The 19,662-nt window shown below is 42.3% G+C and overlaps 1 protein-coding gene across 1 annotated transcript in view; it reads left to right on the forward strand.

Moving 5' to 3' along the window:
• The window catches only part of LOC124545823, a 60,956-nt gene that overhangs the window by 17,596 nt on the left and 23,698 nt on the right, over positions 1 to 19,662 (forward strand). Inside the window, exons 2-3 of the mRNA XM_047124776.1 lie at positions 17,967 to 18,122; positions 18,611 to 18,716. Of these exons, the coding sequence (XP_046980732.1) occupies positions 17,967 to 18,122; positions 18,611 to 18,716 (262 nt within the window). The remainder of the gene's footprint in view (positions 1 to 17,966; positions 18,123 to 18,610; positions 18,717 to 19,662) is intronic.

Below are 19,662 nucleotides of genomic sequence, written 5' to 3' on the forward strand. Positions count from 1 at the left end.
GGAGACATTTGGCTTGAAAATGTCTTGTTCGGCGATGGCCGATAAATGCAATATGCAGTGCCTTTGTTACTCCAAATTACGATGCCATGTTTCTTCGGACATTCATGCATGCATCGTAATTCGAAATACGCTACTGGCCATTAAAATTGATACACCACGAAGATGACGTGCTACAGACGCGAAATTTAAGCAACAGGAACAAGATACTGTGATATGCAAATGATTAGCTTTTCAGAGCATTCACACAAGGTTGGCGCCGGCGGCGACACCTACAACGTGCTGACATGAGGAAAGTTTCCATCCGATTTCTCATACACAAACAGCAGTTGACCGGCGTTGCCTGGTGAAACGTTGTTCTGATGCGTCCTGTAAGGAGCATAAATGCGTACCATAACAGTCGGATTCTAGCCTATCGCGATTGCGGTTTATCGTATGGCGACATTGCTGCCCGCGTAGGTCGATATCCAATGACTGTTAGCAGAATATGGAATCGGTGGGTTCAGGAGGGTAATACGAAGCGCCGTGCTGGATCCGAACGGCCTCGTAACACTAGCAGTCGAGATGACAGGCATCGTATCCGCATGGCTGTAACGGATCGTGCAGCCACGTTTCGATCCCTGAGTCAACAGATGGGGACGTTTGCAAGACAACAACCATCTGCACGAACAGTTCGACGACGTTTGCAGCAGCGTGGATTATCAGCTCGGAGAACATGTCTGCGGTTACCCTTGACGCTGCATCATAGACACGAGCGCCTGCGATGGTGTACTCAACGAAGAACCTGGGTGCACGAATGGCAAAACGTCATTTTTTCGGATGAATCCAGGTTCCGTTTACAGCATCATGATGGTAGCATCCGTGTTTGGCGACATTGCGGTGAACGCACATTGGTAGCGTGTATTTGTCATCGTCATACTGGCGTATCACCCGGCGAGATGGTATGGTGTGCCATTGGTTACACGTCTCGGTCACCTCTTGTTCGCTATAACGGCACTTTTAACAGTGGACATTACATCTCAGTTGTGTTACGACCCGTGGCTCTACCCTTCATTCGATGCCTGCGAAACACTACATTTCAGCAGGATAACGCACGACCGCATGTTGCAGGTCGTGTGCGGGCCAGCACATTGCCCAGATCTCTCACCAACTGAAAACGTCTGGTCAATGGTGGCTGAGCAACTGGCTCGTCGCAATACGCCAGTCACTACTCTTGATGTACTGTGGTATCGTGTTGAAGCTGCATGGGCAGCTGTACCTGTTTACGCCATCCAAGCTCTGTTTGACGCAATGCCCAGGCGTATCAAGGCCGTTATTACGGTCAGAGGTGGTTGTTCTGGGTACTGATTTCTCAGGATCTATGCACGCAAATTGCGTGAAAATGCAATCACATGTCAGTTCTAGTATAATATATTTGTCCAATGAATACCCACTTATCATCTGCATTGCTTCGTGGTGTAGCAATTTTAATGGCCAGTAGTGTAATATAAGCACTACAATATCTTTATGCCTCGAAAATTCCCGTGCTATCTTCTCGTGTTGTGGTTGCTGAAATATTCCTCTGTAGTGCCCAGTTGCTCCGTGATATACCTTATCTTGGTTTGTCTAGTGTGTTTTACTGCCTTTTTTCTGGTGTCATTAAAACGAATTAGAGTTTCCAGGAATGTTTTGCTGTTATATTAAGGGAAGGCTTGTTTGCGTCTCTCTGTTGCATTTTCACATTCTGGGTCCTGCCATGCATGTTTCCTCCATGGTATCAGTTATTTTGCTTTTTGCTCGATCTTTCAATCTAATTGTTTCCATCTGTTTGCTTTTACCTTTTCAAATCCTGCTTTATATTGGATTCTACGATCTTTATGGCGTCAAATTTCTCTACGCTTGTTGTTTTTTAACGGATTTTCTTCGGTGTTAACTTGGTTTTGATTCGAGTTAGCTTGTTGTCTGATTCAATATTCACACGCCATGTTATCCAGAATTACCCTTTTGCTTAGGGGTCTTTTTTGTTATCTCCATATCCCCATTCGTAGATGAGTCTACATCGGTCATGATAAAGTACTTGCATGCGCACTGTGGGTGCCTCTTGCTTATAGGGTTGACTTCTCTGAATTGGTTATTTTCTTGTATACCATGAAGGCCATGTCCAATAGTGTAGCACCACTGGCTGTTCGTCTTTCTGTCTTGCGCTTGAAAAATGCGATAGTTTATATATGAATTGGTTATTTTCTTTTATACCATGAAGGCCATGTCCAATAGTGTAGCACCACTGCCTGTTCGTCTTTCTGTCCTGCGCTTGAAAACTACGATAGTTTATATAATCCTTTGTGTCTACATTTCTTATGGGTATCTCCTGCATGGCAAATGTCCTTATACTGCTGCCAAAGAAGGTGTAGACGTGGTGGTTCCTGCTTCTGCTGCAACAAACGCGCGTACTAGTTACCGTCAAACGCAAAGAGAGTCTGGTATCAGCCAAGGAGGCGTTTTGCACACACACACACACACACACACACACACACACACACACACATGATTCAGCTCTCCACGCTACTCTATACAGGATAGAGTAGCATTGAGAGCTGCATCAAACCAGTCTCAGGACTGAATACCACAACAACATATATATATTACGTCTTTCAATTTTTTTCCACTACGAGAGCTACATGGTAGTGATTTTCGACATCGTTTTCAATGTTATCAGTGGGGACTTCTGCAAGACAATAATTTTGCGGAGAAAGTGCTATTTGTTGATGAGGCCACGAGCCCAGATCACGGTAATATTAAGCTGAGATCACTGCTTGTCAATGGAAAACCCGAACAGGCTTCGTTAGGTGTTCAACCGACAGCAGTGGAGTGTGAATGTGTGTTTTTGGCTAATCGGACAGCCCATGATCACCTCCTATTTTTTCGGTTAGTATGTTGAGAGGGAAAAAGTAGAGTTATTCACTCATAAATAAATTAACATCATTCTTAGAAAATGTGCTTCTGATAACTCGTGAAATGATGTGATACCAACATGATCGATGTCCTGCCCATAATCCATTAGTAGCGGGAGACACAGTAACAAGCTTATTTAGAAACAGGAAGTTGGGGGGGGGGGGGGGGGACAGGGAAGAGGCTGCTCTGTTCAGAGATATCCAGCACGATCATCTCACCTGACATAGTCACATTTCTTCCACCGAGATAATGTAAGTCATGTAGTCTAAAAGCAGATTTCAATGACTGTGGAGAGCACGAGGGACCGATTTACTATACTGGGTAACTCCATTCCTACAGATAGTTGACAGGAGTGAGTTAATCGATGATGAGGCGCGAGGCGCGTACGAAGGTGTACTGACGTAAAATGTTGTTCCTTTGAACATACTTCTAAAAAAAATAGCATCAGGAATGTGACGGCTTATAATAACGTCTTCATTCTTTCCTTTGCAATGATTGGTTTGATTTAATTCATTTACTATTTTCATTTATGATAATTTACGGGGATACAACTGAGGCATACATATTATAAAGCAACCTGAAGAAGTAATTTAATTTTTATTCCAAATATTTTAATGATTTTGTGGCTAAAGAACTATACAATGCGAGAGTCAGATATTCTAATGGGTAACTAACCATTTATTAAACATTATGGGAGGTAGAAAGGAAGGTACACTATGTGATCAAAAGTATCCGGACACCTGGCTGAAAATGACTTACACGTTCGCGGCGCCCTCCAACGGTAACGCTGGAATGTGTTGGCCCACCCTCAGCCTTGATGACAGATTCCGCTCTCATAGACATACATTCAAACAGGTGATGGAAGATTTCCTGGGGAATGGCAGCCCATTCTTCACTAAGTGCTACACTGAGGAGAGATATCGATGTCGGTCTTTGAGGTCTGGCACGTTGTTCCAAAACGTCCCAAAGGTGTTCTATAGCCTTCAGGTTAGGACTCTGTGTAGCCCAGTCCATTACAGTGATGTTGTTGTTGTGTAACCACTCCGACACAGGCCGTTCATTATGAACAGGTGCTCGATCGTGTTGAAAGGTGCAATCTCTATCCCCGAATTGCTCTTCAACAATCGTAAGCAATAAGGTGCTTAAAACATCAATGTAGCCCTGTGCTGTGGTAGTGCCACGCAAAACAAGGGGTGCAAGACCCCTCCATGAAAAACACGACCACACCATAACACCACCGCCTCCGAATTTTCCTGTTGGCACTACAAACGCTGGCAGATGACGTTCACCGGGCATTCGCCATACCCGCACCCTGCCATCGGATCGCTAAATTGTGTACTGTGATTCGTCACTCCACACAACGTTTTTCCACTATTCAACTGTCCACTGTTTACGCTCCTTACACTAAGTGAGGCGCCGTTCGGCATTTACCGTCGTGATGTCTATCTTATGAGCAGCTGCTAGACCAAGAAATCCAAATATCCTCACCTTCCACCTAACTGTATTAGTACGTATAGTGGATCCTGATGCAGTTTGGAATTCCTGAGAGATAGTCTGGATAGATGTCTGCCTATTACACATTACGACCTTCTTCAACTGTCGCAGGTGTCTGTCAGTCAACAGACGAGGTCGGCCTGTACACTTTTGTGCTGTACGTGACCCTTCACGCTGTCACCTTACCCTCACATCGGAAACAGTGGACCTAGGTATGTTTCGGAGTGTGGACTTTTCTCGTACAGACATATGACATAAATGAAACCCAATCACTTGACCATGTTCGAAGTATGTGAGTTCCGCGGAGCGCCCCATTCTGCTCTGTCACGACGTCTAATGACTACTGAGGTCGCTGATATGGAGTAACTTGTAGTAGGTGGCAGCACAATGCAGCTAAAATGTTTTTGGGAGTGTCCGGATACTTTGATCACATAGTGTAACTGTTCCCTCTTAGTACCGACCGGATGACTTTCCACCTATGTAACATTTTCTTTGGAATGAAACATATTTAAACCTTTGCAAAATCTAACGGAAGTGTACGACATTGTGTTTAAACTCAGCAGTGCAAGTATGCCCGGAGGGTGAAGTAAACATCCAAGTGACGGCAATTCAACAGTCGCAATAAGAGTTCATAATTCTTCTGTTCGGTACATATTTATTCCGTAATTTCTTGTTAGATCAATGAAAGATGTAACTGAATTTTTCTTACCGAGATATGCTATTCTGGAGGCATGGAGGCAAAATATAGCGCAAAATATAGTGCAATTTGATATAAAAACAAAGTTGATAACTTTGCTGTACGTTTAGGTGAAAATACATTACAATTATCTTTGACGTGTCGAATGTAATTTGAGGGGAAAAAAAATTAGTCGATGGAGTCTCTGATGGCTAAAGTCGGAATCTGTTCACGGAGCCCGAGAAGATAAAAAGAAGAGCTGCGCATTTTGTCACGGGTTCGTTATGTAAGCGAGGTGGTCTTACGGAGATGCGCATCAAATGCCAGTGGTAGACGTTATAACAGAGGTGGTGTACTTCAAAGACACGTTCACTGTTACATTTCAGAGAATGTATGTTCTCAGAAGATTGTGGAAACATACTGCTTCCTGCCACATGCATCACACCAAAATTACTTACGAGTGCTCACACGGATGCTCATCTGCAGTCATTGTATCCACGCACCATTTGCAAATGGAATAGGCAACGGGGGGCAAAAATTTTGGTAAAATGTACCCTCCACCACACACCGTAAGATGACTTGCAGAGTACTAATGTGCATGTAGATACATAAAATATCGCTCCAAGCCACATTACATGACACTGATTTTCTGACATTACCGGATTCCGGAATAGCGTATTACCTTCAAGTGTTATTGTTGGCCGGAATGACCGAGCGGATCTAGGCGCTACAGTCTGGAACCGCAAGACCGCTCCGGTCGCAGTTTCAAATCCTGCCTCGGACATGGATGTGTGTGATGTCGTAAGGTTAGTTAGGTTTAGGTAGTTCTAAGTTCTAGGGGACTGATGACCTCAGAAGTTAAGTCCCATAATGCTCAGAGCCATTTGAACCATTTTAATTGTTATTGGGGAAAATAACAAACATCTTAATCGATATTTTGACAATTTTCCAGCGATACATTTATAGTCATCGAATAAAAATTGATCACATCATGATTTCAAATACATCACAGATGGGTTATGATTACTGCCATATAATGAGAATTCCATTTCTCTCTTCATCAATAACGTGTGTTAATAGGTGGATAGTTTCAGAAGATTTAACACAACGTCCAATTGATTATGTATGATGAAGATGAGCAAATTGTTATTATCTGTCGAGATTGAATTTGATGGGTGAAATGTGGTGAAATATTTGACCTGATTTAAAACTGAATAGTTCAAATGGCACTAAGCACTATGGGACTTAACATCTGAGGTCATCAGTCGCATAGACTTAGAACTACTTAAACCTAACTACCTAAGGACATGACACACATCCATTCCCAAGACAGGATTCGAACATGCGACCGTAGCAGCAGCGCGGTTCCGGACTGAAGCGCCTAGAACTGCTCGGCCATAGCGGTCAGCTTTAAAACTGACCTTGAAAGAACATCTTGTACGTTTCGCGGTGAACGTAAACTGGAGATACTTCCAACGTAAAACAGTTTCAAGTTCCGAGTAAGGCAGAAAAGGGAGTATAACCCCAAATAGCACCTTGCTTACTGAAGCACTGTAGTGTTCAAAGCAACGTATAGGGTGAAGACAGATTAATTTACGCTTCCAGTTGTGATATTCTTGCTCACGTCCTAAACTGATCGACGGTTTCTGCTTTGTTGTTTCTCTCCTGTCTTACTTCCCAAGTGGCAAATAAGCGAGGAACAAGGATAACGGAGTCCTCACGTCCCACGGAGACACAGATACGATTTCGAATTTCGGTCTTACATGTCATTTTAGAATATCGCATATTTATAAATACCAACCGCTGTCATTTCAGGTTTCCATTTGCGCGTATGGTCACGTTACAGCGACAGGGGACGTAAGCCCAAAAAGTGTGTCTTGAACAGGCGTAGACCGCGGCGAAGTTGTTCCAACATTTCCGCCATTATCGTGAGACGATCGGTAAAAGAAAGTCCATAAAATTCTGTTTATGTGCAGTTACGACAAACTTAATATTTTCGATTTTAAACACCCGGCAGGCGATGCTGTTCTGCAACTGGTTAATTTTTTTCCTCCCCTCAGCGGTTATTGTTTGTATTAGATATATTTTGCGCGGCCCAAAGCTACTTGTCTGCTTCCAATGTGACCCAGGTAATAGAAAAAAGCTTGGACACCCCTGCTCTAAAACACCAGCTGCTCATCTCTAAATATAAAGTCGGTTCAAATTATTAAGTCTGGGATTTGTTTCCAACTTCATACAGATGGGAACATGCTGTTTGTTATAAAATGTGCGTGCACTCGTTGTGAATAACTGACATATATGGCAGCACTGAACGGCACACACAATTCCAGCAGCAGGGACGAGCGTGAGGATTGTTTGTGATGCTTAAAGCGTGGAATGTCGGTAGGTAATGATGCCACGTGATGACGGCATGAATGGGACTTTCTCTTCATCGACTTTGACAAAGGATAATGCATGGATGTTGTTTGTCAGTCTTCAATTGAAGCGACAGTGAACTCAGTGGATGCACACCCGCTCACTACGATCATGGAATCACTGCATCAACTTTGTGGAAAATGTGTACGGCGGCAGGGAGATTCTGTCGAAAAGAAAGTTTTAGTGTAACTAGTTTGTGGGAAAAATCGAAAGTCTTATAATCTGAATGCACTTCTCAAACTATTCCTCTCAGATAGCCGGAAGAGAATAAAACATAACTGCCCGCTGTCATTTTGGAGCATCTTGGAGGGTAGTGTCGGCCAAGACGGTAAGCTAAGGTCTCCACTTAGATCTTGGGCCTCCATTACCAACTATAGCAGAATCTCACAAGCACCTATCTGTGCGAAGGAGGTGAACAAGAGAATGACTGGAATTAAGATTTGATCATTGGGCACTAGGCTCTCTTCACCGTTGAGTTCAAAACTGTGTGAAGCTCAGTGATCGTTGTGGATTAGTACAGAGACATCCAAATACCAATATGTCTCTGAAGTATGTAGAACTACGAGTTTAGTAAGTAGTTAGGTCAGTAAGGTTTCAGAGACGTATCTTCTACGAATGTTGCAAACCTGTTATCAGTATGGAAGATAATTTGAGGCGGTACAGTACTGTGACGGGATCCTTCAAAAACTTTTACAACCATTCTGTCTACATTTCTGGGTTCGTCTTTTAAGAGGATGATACACGAACATAGAGCGTTCACTTGACGAAAATCTAGGTCAAGCAGTCTGTAATCCACTCTCCACACTATTTGTTGTTGACACTGTCTTTATGGTTAACTCTTTTAAAAAATTTTGTGAGGAGTAAGATTTACAATAAACTTCTCCTCTTTTCTCGTAGTTGGCTCCAGTTCTTCACGTCTAGGTGCTGATTCTTGAAGCTGAAATTTTTGACATTACGAGCTCTCATGGTTCCATTTCACATAATTAACTTTCAAGTAAGCATGCGCTGTATTTTTTGTTTTCACGAATATTTTATTCTCTCACATTTTTCTACATCAGACTATATTTTGAATTTCCACATTAAAAAACCCGATAGTCACATTGTTTTCCCAAAACTAAAAAGACGTCCGATCACATCAGTGGCATGCCCACTACTACTTCAATCTGCGGTAATAAAAATATTCCAAAGTATTTTCAAATATTCTTGACAAATGAATTTGTATTAATTTATATTATTATTTTTTAAGTGAATCTAGAAATAAACGTAATAAACAGTATCGGACAGCGTAATTAATAATAGTAATTTTAACTATTCCAAATATTTGATAATTTCAAATGTTTCTGAAAAATGTCTTTAATTGTACATACAGAGGTAGTACATGTCGATTGTAACAACGAAAACACAGTAATTTCTTTTACAGATTTTAGCCTGAAATATAACATATCGTGCACAAAACCATATGAATTGTTCAGAAAAACAGCAGAGATATTATTAACCTATTCAAAATTGGAAGATATTTGTGGTATCGACTACTTCTGTTGAGGAAAAGTAATGCTAGAGAAGGGTGTCCCTTTAGAAGGTACGAGTTAACCCCCTGGAATAGTCTATGTTACCTGCTGACATCATATACGTACACAGAGAGATAGCAAACCTTATTTTGATGTATTTATGTGTTAAATGCCACGATGGAACTGAAGTCTCACAAGTTCTGTAACGGTAACTTAATTTCCATACTACGTATAGAATGAAATGGAGAAAAATATTCACCTGACGATACAATGACCTATTACCGACAGGTTTACTTACTTTTGATAATCAGAGACATAGACTTTCTTTTATTTTTATTTCTGTGCTTTGCCGCCTCTGCATACAGTTCGCACCAGTTGACTCGTCATTTCGTGTTCCTCAGAGTACGGATTTCGCCGCAGTTTTCCAGTGCGTGGCCTTCCTTCCGGTGCCTGGAGGCCAGGTCTTCCTGTACTGCTGGGCAGCGCAGAACGTTGCAGACGAGGTTAGACCGCGCCACATGGCTACCATCAAAATTAAGCACCAGCTAGATTCTTACTATCTACGTTTTTGATTACTGTTCAACCGAAGAGGGCACTATATATTTCTTAATGACATGTAAGATATATAGCAAACGAAGGATCAAATCACTGCACTAAGAATGCATAATTGTTGATGACCTCTCACTCTGATTGGTTCTAATTTCTTTTAACAGTGAAATATCTATACATACTTAATGGTTCACTAGGTTTCACTAAATGATTCTTCAGTGATCGGACTTTTCTACTTGTTATTTTTTTTCTTCAATTTGATTAAGTTATTGTACTATCGTTACTGTGAATGACACATTATTAAGATACTAATTCAAACAATTACAGCATATTGATAACCTGTATACGACGTAATTTCTATCTAGTCCTGTCTCGTGTTTGGTTTTGTAGCCCATTTCTTCGTGCTTTTGAAAATATAAATAAAGGTTTTATAAAATCAGAATGTTTAGCATAAAAGGATGAACTTATTTCTGTCTCTGAATTTGTGTCTATTAATATCTGTTTCTGTTTCTCTCTCGTTATATCTCCCTCTATTTTTTTTTCGACTTCAGTATCTGGGTAAGCTTGATACTGGCCCCCACGGTGCTCTAATCCTGCAGAGTCAAAATCGTGCAGATGGTAGAAGCTCCGGAAATGAAATGTTTGAGATTACAACCAACGGCTGGCAAACAATATTTTAGGCGATACGAGGTTTTCCATAAGCAGTGTATGTGACCCACGATTTAGTAGTCTACTTATGCGCCATAATACTAATAACTAACTGCCATATATATGATGATGACGGTGCTCTGAAGAGCATTACACAGTCGCCTGAAATGACTTCGTGTTGTCACTTACCACTATCAACAGTGCATGTTAGTTGGGGATGATACAACCACACATGTCACAATATCTTTCAGGCATGCCTTTAATGTGTGGTGGAAGGGAACGTGGTGCGCAGAAATCCGAAAGAATATATAGGGAATTATTTAGCACCTGCGCTATCCTGAATAAAGTAGATTTATCGCCATCTATAAGAACTAGAACCTTTCAAACCTCAGAGAGATGGACTATATTTTCGACAGATAACCGTTCGCTCAGCGGAGTCAATGCATACGGTTTAGCACCCTGTGTGAGAAGATCCGTTTACACGTACACACTAACATGCCCAACTTATCTCGGACGTGAGACATCGCAGAGTCGAGCTTAACTGGTGAAGGAGCAATTACATTGTTGTCGCAAAGACTATGTGCAACCAAAAGGTTTACCAGCCAAAGTTCGGTTAGTTGATGGAAATGTACAAAACTGTCCCTCTTGGTTCAGAAACTATGGGACTTAACATCTGAAGACATCAGTCCCCTAGAACTTAGAACTACTTAAACCTAAATGACCTAACGACATCACAAACATCCATGCCCGAGGCAGGATTCGAACCTGTGACCGTAGCGGTCGCACGGTTCCAGACTGAAGCGCCTAGAACCGCACGGCCACACCGGTCGGCTAAAACGGTCCCTCTTCTAGCAGGTTTTATTGTTAAATGATGTTTTACTGAGGTTATACACTGAACAGCCAAAGATACTGGTAGACCTGCCTAATATCGTGTAGGGCCGCAGCGAGCACTCAGAAGTGCCGTAACACGAAGTGGCATGGACTCGAATAATTCTGAAGTAATGCTGGAGGGAATTGACACGATGAATCCTGCAGGGCTGCCCATAAGGCCGTAAGAGTACGAGGGGTTTGAATCTCTTCTCAACAGCACGTTCCAAGGCATCCCAGATTTGCTCAATAACGTTCGTGTCTGGGGAGTTTGGTGGTCAGCAGAAGTGTTTAAACTCAGAACAGTATTCCTCTCTATAGTAATTCAGGATGTGTATGGTGTCGCACTGTCCTCCTGGAATTGCCGAAGCCCGTCGAAATGCACAAATGTACATGAATGGATGCAGGTGATCAGACAGGATGCTTACGTATTTGTCACCGGTCAGAGTCGTATCTACACGTATCAGGTGTACCATATAACTCCAACTGCACATGCCCCACATCATTACAGGGCTTCCACCTTGCTTGAACACTTCCCTGCTGACATACGGGGTCCATGGATTTATGAGGTGGTCTCCATGACCTCACACGTCCATCCGCTCGATACAATTTGAAACGAGACTCGTCCGACAAGGCAACATGTTACCAGCCACCAACAGTCCAACGTCGTGTTGACGGGCCCAGGCGTGGCTTAAAGCTTTGTGTCGAGCAGTCATGAAGGGCACAGGAGTGGGCCTTCGGTTCCGAAAATCTTCATGGATAATGTTTTGTTGAATTTTTCACACGCTGATACTTGTTGATGACCAAGCATTGATATATGCAGCAATTTTCGGAAGGACTGCACTTCTGTCACGTTGAACGATTCTGTTAAGTCGTCGTTAGTCCCGTTCTTGCAGGATCTTTTTCTGGCCGCAGCGATGTCGGAGATTTGATGTTTTACCGGATTCGTGATATTCACGGTATTCTGGTGAAACTGCCGTACGGAAACGTCCCTACTTTATCTCTGTCTTGGAGATGCTGTGCCCCATCGATCGTGCGTCGACTATAACATCACTTTCAAACTGAACTAAATGTTGATAACCCGGCATTGTAGCAGCAGTAACTGATCTAACAACTGCGCCTGTTATAGGCGTTGCCGACCGCAGCGCCGTATTCTGCTCTTTTACATATCCCTATACCGAAATACGCATGCCTATACCAGTTTCTTTGGCGCTTCAGTGCCTCATCATATGCGCTCATACTAAGGCAACTACTGGGATGTGCGGAACACAGGTTACATCCTATTGTACCGCATATTAGGATTCGGGAAATATGAGTGCGTGATTGCCTCTCTTTGTTATTAGTCTAATCTTACCTTCTAGGATCTCAGGTGGAGATTCATAGGAATGTGTATTATAATTGGTTTCCCCATTACTGTTTCTCAAAAACTTTGTTAGTAGCTTTCGGGTGATTACTGACATCTGGTTTGCTATCTGTTAGTTTCGTTTCCCAGGATTGTAGTGACTTCGTCCCGTGCCTGAAACAAACATGCCACCGTTCAACTGACCTTTTTCTGTAACGCTTAATATTCGCTCTTAGTTCAGTTTGGTATGGGTCCCTGGCGCTATGGATAATCAGCACGACTGTTTTGTACTCCGTTTCATTTGTGTGAAGTGAGGCTCGTAAATATCCGACCATTAGGTCCTTATCTCAATGTATGCAGATCTGGGCCCTCTACGATCACTATAGTTTTTACTCTAAGGGTTTCGAACTTCTTGTATGCATCTCCTTGTATATACTAGCTGTGTACAATGTCTGTGCATTGAATTTGAACGATACTGAAAAGGAAAAGTGTTTTCAAGAAAACCGTTGGGAAATGTTGCGATGGATTTCGAACTGTAGCTTTCATATGATATACTAGTCCACAATGGCACAATTCAGTGAATGTTGTGTAATTTTAAGATACATTGGTCCTAGTTTAATCCGGAATAATAAATGTAAATTAACCAATAAAACATTTTTTTTCAGCAGAATGAATGCAGACTGTAGCACTAACGTGTGCGTTCGTGAGCGTGCTAAAATAGATTGAATCAATGTCCTGTTCGAAAAGATGTTTGTACTGATTCAGTTGCAATCGACACCACCTTTCTAAAAGATGAATGAGTACCCGAAAAATTTGTGTTTCTTATTCATTGTACCGTTCTATGGCTTGATTCACGACCTTCTAGTAATTCAGCCTAGAATCAACTTGTTCCTGTTGTGAAATAGAACAGAACTTTTTTATAACCGGCCAGTGATAATTGTAGGTGAATACCTTGCACATCTGGGAAAGAATGATGATGTTACTACTCCCTTGGTAGTGGAGTAAAACGATTACATCATTGTAACAGTTTCGAGAAACTTCTTTTCTACTTTCTGTAAACACACTGCCTGACAATGAATGTCAAACACCAAGACGGGAAAGAGGAAACGAAACGAAACTTCACGATTGGAGAGTGAATCTGACGTTATTTAAATGACTAAAATTAGAGTCAAATTTACAAAGAACTTGGCAGTATGGGCTCATTTATCAGTATGACGTTGCACAGCCTCTAGCTAGGAAGCACGCAGTGAATGAGTTGTGAAGGGTGTCGTATAGTCGTCGTATTCTCTGTTGGAGAAAGTTGACGCAAAAAAAATGTTCAAATGTGTATGAAGCCTTATGGGACTTAACTGCTAAGGTCACCAGTCCCTAAGCTTACACACTACTTAACCTAAATTATCCTAGGGGCAAATACACCCCCCCATGCCCGAGGGAGGACTCGAACCTCCGCCGTGACCAGCCGCACAGAAGTTGACGCACAACCATTGTAACGGCTCCTTGATGTTCTTGATACTGGCAGTGGGAGAGATGAGACGTACGAACTGGTCTCATGCGTGTTCTGTCGACGAAACCTCTGCTGATCTTATTGGTGATGAGAGTTCCTTAACATTACAGAGGCCATAGAGACACGTGCTATGTCTTGAGAAGCATTATCCTGCTGAAAATGACTTCCAATACTGTCGCACGAGGGGTAACACATGAGTACGGAGGATGTCCAAGATGTATTGCTGTGAAGCCGGAAGGCCCTCACTTGCTACCTGCCGTGACTTGGAGTCATACCATGACACCAGAAAAATAATGTGACTCCTCCTCAGGTCGCCGCCATGCTCGCCTACGTTGTTCATCGTGGAGATTTATTTTTAAATTATAAAATTTTAAATTATAAAAAGTTACATCAATTTAAATTGATTAAACCTGGAAAAAATAAAATAATAAAACTACGTCAAGCTGACAGGCAGAGGACCTGCCTTTAATTCCCAGTTGCATCCAGCAGTTTGATTTTTAATTTGCATTTTTTATCCACTTCGAAACTTGTAAGTACGGGAGGATTAATATTGTAAATAAACCTATAAGGAATAATAACAAAGTAGGCAAATAAACCTCTCTAACGATTTGGATTAGTAAGGAATTAAAATTTTAAGCCTCCTTGTGTGAAAACAATTCCGAGAACATTGCTGCGAAGACGAGCTTTAGTCGCACGTTATCGCATAAGTGAGTAAAACTGGGAAATTTTGGGTAAAATTTTCCCGTGCTTACAAAAAACTGATGATTAACTTAGTTCTGGGGCTATAGAAGATGTCAATCGCTTAACCGACTATTTAAATGTTTACTTCACTTGCTCTGCATCCGGGAAACAGAATAACTCAGGCCACAAAACATATCTTGAGAACATTTTAAAACCATACTTTACTGATAACCTGTGTTGTCTAATACTGGATTGCTGAGATGGAAAAACTAACACGGTCTCTTGTGATAGCATGTTTACAGTACACGAGGGTTAGACGACTTGTACGGTAGAAGTAATGCTGCTAAAATGTGCACCTGTGTATTAGCCATGTGATGCTTATTTTTATTAGTAACTTAAAAACTTAATTTCGAGGCTTCAGAATAGCAGGAGCCTTCTGGAAACACAGAGGGAATTGCACAACCAATCGAATGGAATACCGACCCACAGAACAATACATTATCAACTTCAAGTATCGATTTTTCAAATGTTATTCTATGCGTCGTATGAATGAAAATTACTTCCTGAAAAATGAGTACATTTAAATGCAAACCAAGTTAGTTTTCTTCCGAATCTTCGGAAGGAACGATGTAGCTGCGGGTAGATTCCATTAATTAGATGCGGTTCTAAGCGCTTCAGTACGGAACCGCGCTGCTGCTACGGTCGCAGGTTCCAATCCGGCCTCGGGCTTGTATGTGTGTGATGTCCTTAGGTTAGTTAGGTTTAAGTAGTTCTAAGTTCTAGGGGACTGATGACCACAGATGTTAAGTCCCATAGTGCTCAGAGCCATTTTGAACCATTCATTAGATGTTCTTGGTTCCGCGAGTATGGCTACTTAGAATTTTTATAAGACAAATACTATCCATTCAGTTTTTCGAAGTAAACTGAGGACATGCAACACAGTGCATTAAAGAGACACTGTAAGACCATCGGGTTTAGATTTTTAATTCTGTGTTAATCCATGTGGTTTCAGAAATTTATTTGCCTATATTGTTAATACTTATTACTGATTTACCAATAGTATTAGCCCTCTTGTACCTACCAATATCGAAATGGAAAAATTGCACTAACGGAAATAAATCGCAGCACCAAAAGACTTAACGTAGAGTAATGAAACTCGGCAGCACATTTGCCTAGGTAGCATATTCGAGTGATTGGCATTCCAAGATTACAGATTAATGTATTCGCAAGAAAATTCAGTGCAAATCTTAAATGCTGGTACATTAATAAACCGGTGTAACCGCCAGAACTTAAGCATGCGGACGTAAACGCATTGTGTTTTACAGCTGCCGGATGTCAGTTTTTTAGATGGAGTTCCATGGCTGTTGCATTTGGTCGGTGAATACAGGGACTGTTAATGCTGTTTGTTGATGACGCTGGATTTGTCGTCCGATAATGTTCCATACGTGTTCGAGTGGAGAGTGATCTGGTGATCGAGCAGGTCACGGCGAAATGTCGACACTCACGTTGAGCGGTATATCGGCGAGCGTTATTCTGTTGTCAAATATTCCTTGGAAAGATGTACGTGAACGGGAGCACAGCAAATCGAATCAGCTAACTGACGTACAGATCTCCATTCAGGGTGCGTGGATAACCACGAGAGTGCTCCTACTTTCACAAGAAGAACCGCCCCAACGTTAGGTCCAGTTGTAGATCCATTGTGTCTAGCACGCACGGAGGTAGACTGCAGGCCGTCAACTAGGCTTTTTCTCACCGACACACGGTAATCATTGCCACCAAGGCAGAACGTTCATTCATCAAAAAGCACAACAGACCTCCACCCTGCCCTCCAGTGAGCTGTCTCTTGACACCACTGAAGTCGGCAATGGCGGTGGTTTGGGGTCACTGGAATGCACGCAACAGGGCGCCTGGCTCGGAGCTGTCGTCGGAGTGACCGATTTGTTCATTATGTCATTTTTGCGCCAACTGCTGCTCAAATGGCTGCTGCAGGTGCAGTACGATGCGCCAGAGCCAAACGCCGAACACAGTGGGCTTCCCTCTCGGTAGTGCCACGTGGCCGTCCGGAGTCCGGTCATCTTGCGACCGTACATTCTGGTAACAAAAGCTACCAACAGTAACGTATAGTGGCTACTCTCATGACGAATCTTTCTGGAGTATCGCAGACGGAGCACCAGCTCTCTCGCAGCCCTATTACACAAAATACTTCAAAGGCAGTGATGTGTTGGCAATGGCGTCCTTATCGCCTTAAAGGCATTATTGACAAACATCAACTCAATACGTCCAATGTCAAAGATAACTAACGCTAACGACCGTTACAGGGTGTATTTAAAGCAGACCTGATTTTCAATCTGATAATGGCGTCAACAGCGGCATCCTTACGCGACTGCCACGCAATTTGGAAAAATGTCATCTTTTATGTGTAGAAACACGCCTACAAACAATGGTTTATGTCGCACCACTCCTTCTTGATGTTTCGACTTTAGACACCATATCAAAGAAAGAAGATCTAAAGAACGCAGCTGGGAATCGGATACAGTTTCTTCACTCCGCAGCCTGGTGCTTTGATCGCTACGCCAGCGGCGATTTCGTTGAACAGCTCTTACCTTTCGGGTATCTAAGTGGCAGTCGAAGAAGTTTGTTTCCCCAATTTCTAGGAAAATTTGCGGTCCCCACTTTCGTTCACGAAAAAAGCTCGATTTTCAGTTATCTATCGATCCCGTCTGTTCTGATTCGATAGCGCCTAGCTTAGCTTCCTCATAATCTGGGCTTGTTGGACCAAAATGTCTTTAAGAGTCATTTTGGGCTCTCCAAATTGGACATGCCAAAAATGAGCGATGCTGGCTGTCCGTACCTGCCCTTTCGTCTTCCGTCAGAGCGTGAGCATCAGGCCCAAATAGTTCTATAGTGATTCCACAGTCGACGTAAATGGTCGCTCCGTCGCCTTATGTTCCTTATGTTCCACTCTACATTTAGCATGATTTACGCGCTTTTGTTCAGTAGATGTTCATTGTCTCATCGTGCTCAGTTAGTTTACTAATGTACCTTCGCCAGTGTTACCAGACGGAACAATATCCTCCACAAACAGCAACTAGACCGAATAAATTTGGTCTTTAAATCCAAGGTGAACGTCTACTAACGGCTGAGTCTTGATCCCGATGTGACTTTGACGGGTATCACTTAATGCAGATATAATACGCAGTCGTGTATGGCTCCAGTATCATGTGGTTCACTAGCTTTTCCATGGTTTACAATCAGTCCAGTATGAATCTGATTGCTAATCTGTCGCTCTTTCTAAGTTAATCGACGCAGAACAATCCACAGTGGTAGTGAGACGTCACATTCGGCTGTTAAAAGGCACAAGCGGTGTCGACGGCGGCGTACAGCTGCTCCTGGGTGGAGTCGAGCGCGGCCTTCAAGCGCGCCCTCCGCCTACTGCTGTGCCGCGCCCAGAAGCGCCTCGTCCTCACTGCCGGCTACTGCTACCCCATCGACAGGGCCGCCTTCCTCTCGGTCAGTAACACCTTAGCTGGTCCTTAACCTGTGCGCTATACTATATATGATGTGAAGAACTGCAGGGATCTTCACGTGCCAACCAAAGTTGCTCATACGTTCCTTGCCTGACTGCATCATGGCTGCAACAAAGAGTGACTGCAAAACAAAGGAGAATCCCCTATGATTCTCCGACCATGTGAGTCCCTTAGGTTGGATTTTCCAGATTTGCAGAGAAGAACCAAATGAATTACGTCAAAAGTACTCAAAAAATCCAAAAGAGTTCAGTTGTATCATCAATGGGGACAAGGACAAACGCAAGTGAAAATAAATCAAAACATAAGATCGCATTATCTTTTGATTACTTTTGTACATATCCTCACAAAAGATTTTCAAAAAGTCCACCTTCAGCATCAATGCATTTTGCTGCTCTTGCTGACAGCTGCTGTGTTGCTGATCTGAGCTCTTTCCTGCGGTCCTTCATTTCAGCTTACACATATAAAATACAGGTCAGCCCTTTGGGTCCAAACAGTATTCTGATGGAGTATGATCAGGTGATCTCAGTAGCTAAGAAACGACTCAAGGCGCCGGATGCAAAGCCCAAGATATATTCCAGTGAGGTACTGTGTCAGCTGCCAAATGGAAGGTGTAGGAACTCCACTGTGCTGAAAGTACACGAAGCGTCGTTTTGCCAAAGAATATCTTCCAAGTAATCTGCTAACACATTCTGAAGGAAATCACGGTAGCCTGCTCCATTAAGAGGGTTATCCAAATAAAACTGGAGCAACGAGTTGGTCATCAATAATACCAGACCACAACTGAAATGTACATTGGAATGGTCAGTAAAGAGATCACTGTGTAACCTAATGTCACTTTGGTTGTATTTGCATGTGAGTGCTGGTGGAGAAGGACGTGTGACTGACGCCCATGTCTTTCAAACAGTTGTATGTCGGATAAGAATTAAGGAAAGGGCATGCATTCATTTGATGTTTTTGTCTAGCTTCACCAACACCATAAACACAAAAAGCAGGTAACTATCCTCCTGCCTCATTCCTTTTATGTAAGAACTCAGCAGATACTGTCTGTACTACTCACAAACTGCTACTACATATGTTATTGGTATATGTAGAGTTAATGGAAGTATGCAAAAATCTTGGAGAAAGACATATATAATGTGAAAACTAATACATAATAATGTCCATCCCACTTCAACCAAATCTAGAACAGTGCTTCTTAGTTCAGAAGTTATTACATGCATATTGTATTTGCTGATTAGAAAAATCTCATTATCTTCTTGTTATATCACAAGTCATTCTTTGTTGGGCGAATATTTCCATTGTGTTTATGGAGAGCAATAGTCTGTCACTACCAAATTGATATCAAAGATAGAATATTTCTGGCTCATAAACCTGTATTGTGTAACGCACTTTTGTAATAACTTGTCGTAATGAGTATTTATTTGATATCCAACACACTGTGTAAGCACTGCTAATGTATTTGACACATTATTTTGCCAATGATAAAATTTGTTTCGTCGTTTTATTACTGTTTCCAAATATAT

Source organism: Schistocerca americana, chromosome 8 (genome assembly GCF_021461395.2).
Source record: "Schistocerca americana isolate TAMUIC-IGC-003095 chromosome 8, iqSchAmer2.1, whole genome shotgun sequence".
Lineage (NCBI taxonomy): Eukaryota > Metazoa > Arthropoda > Insecta > Orthoptera > Acrididae > Schistocerca > Schistocerca americana.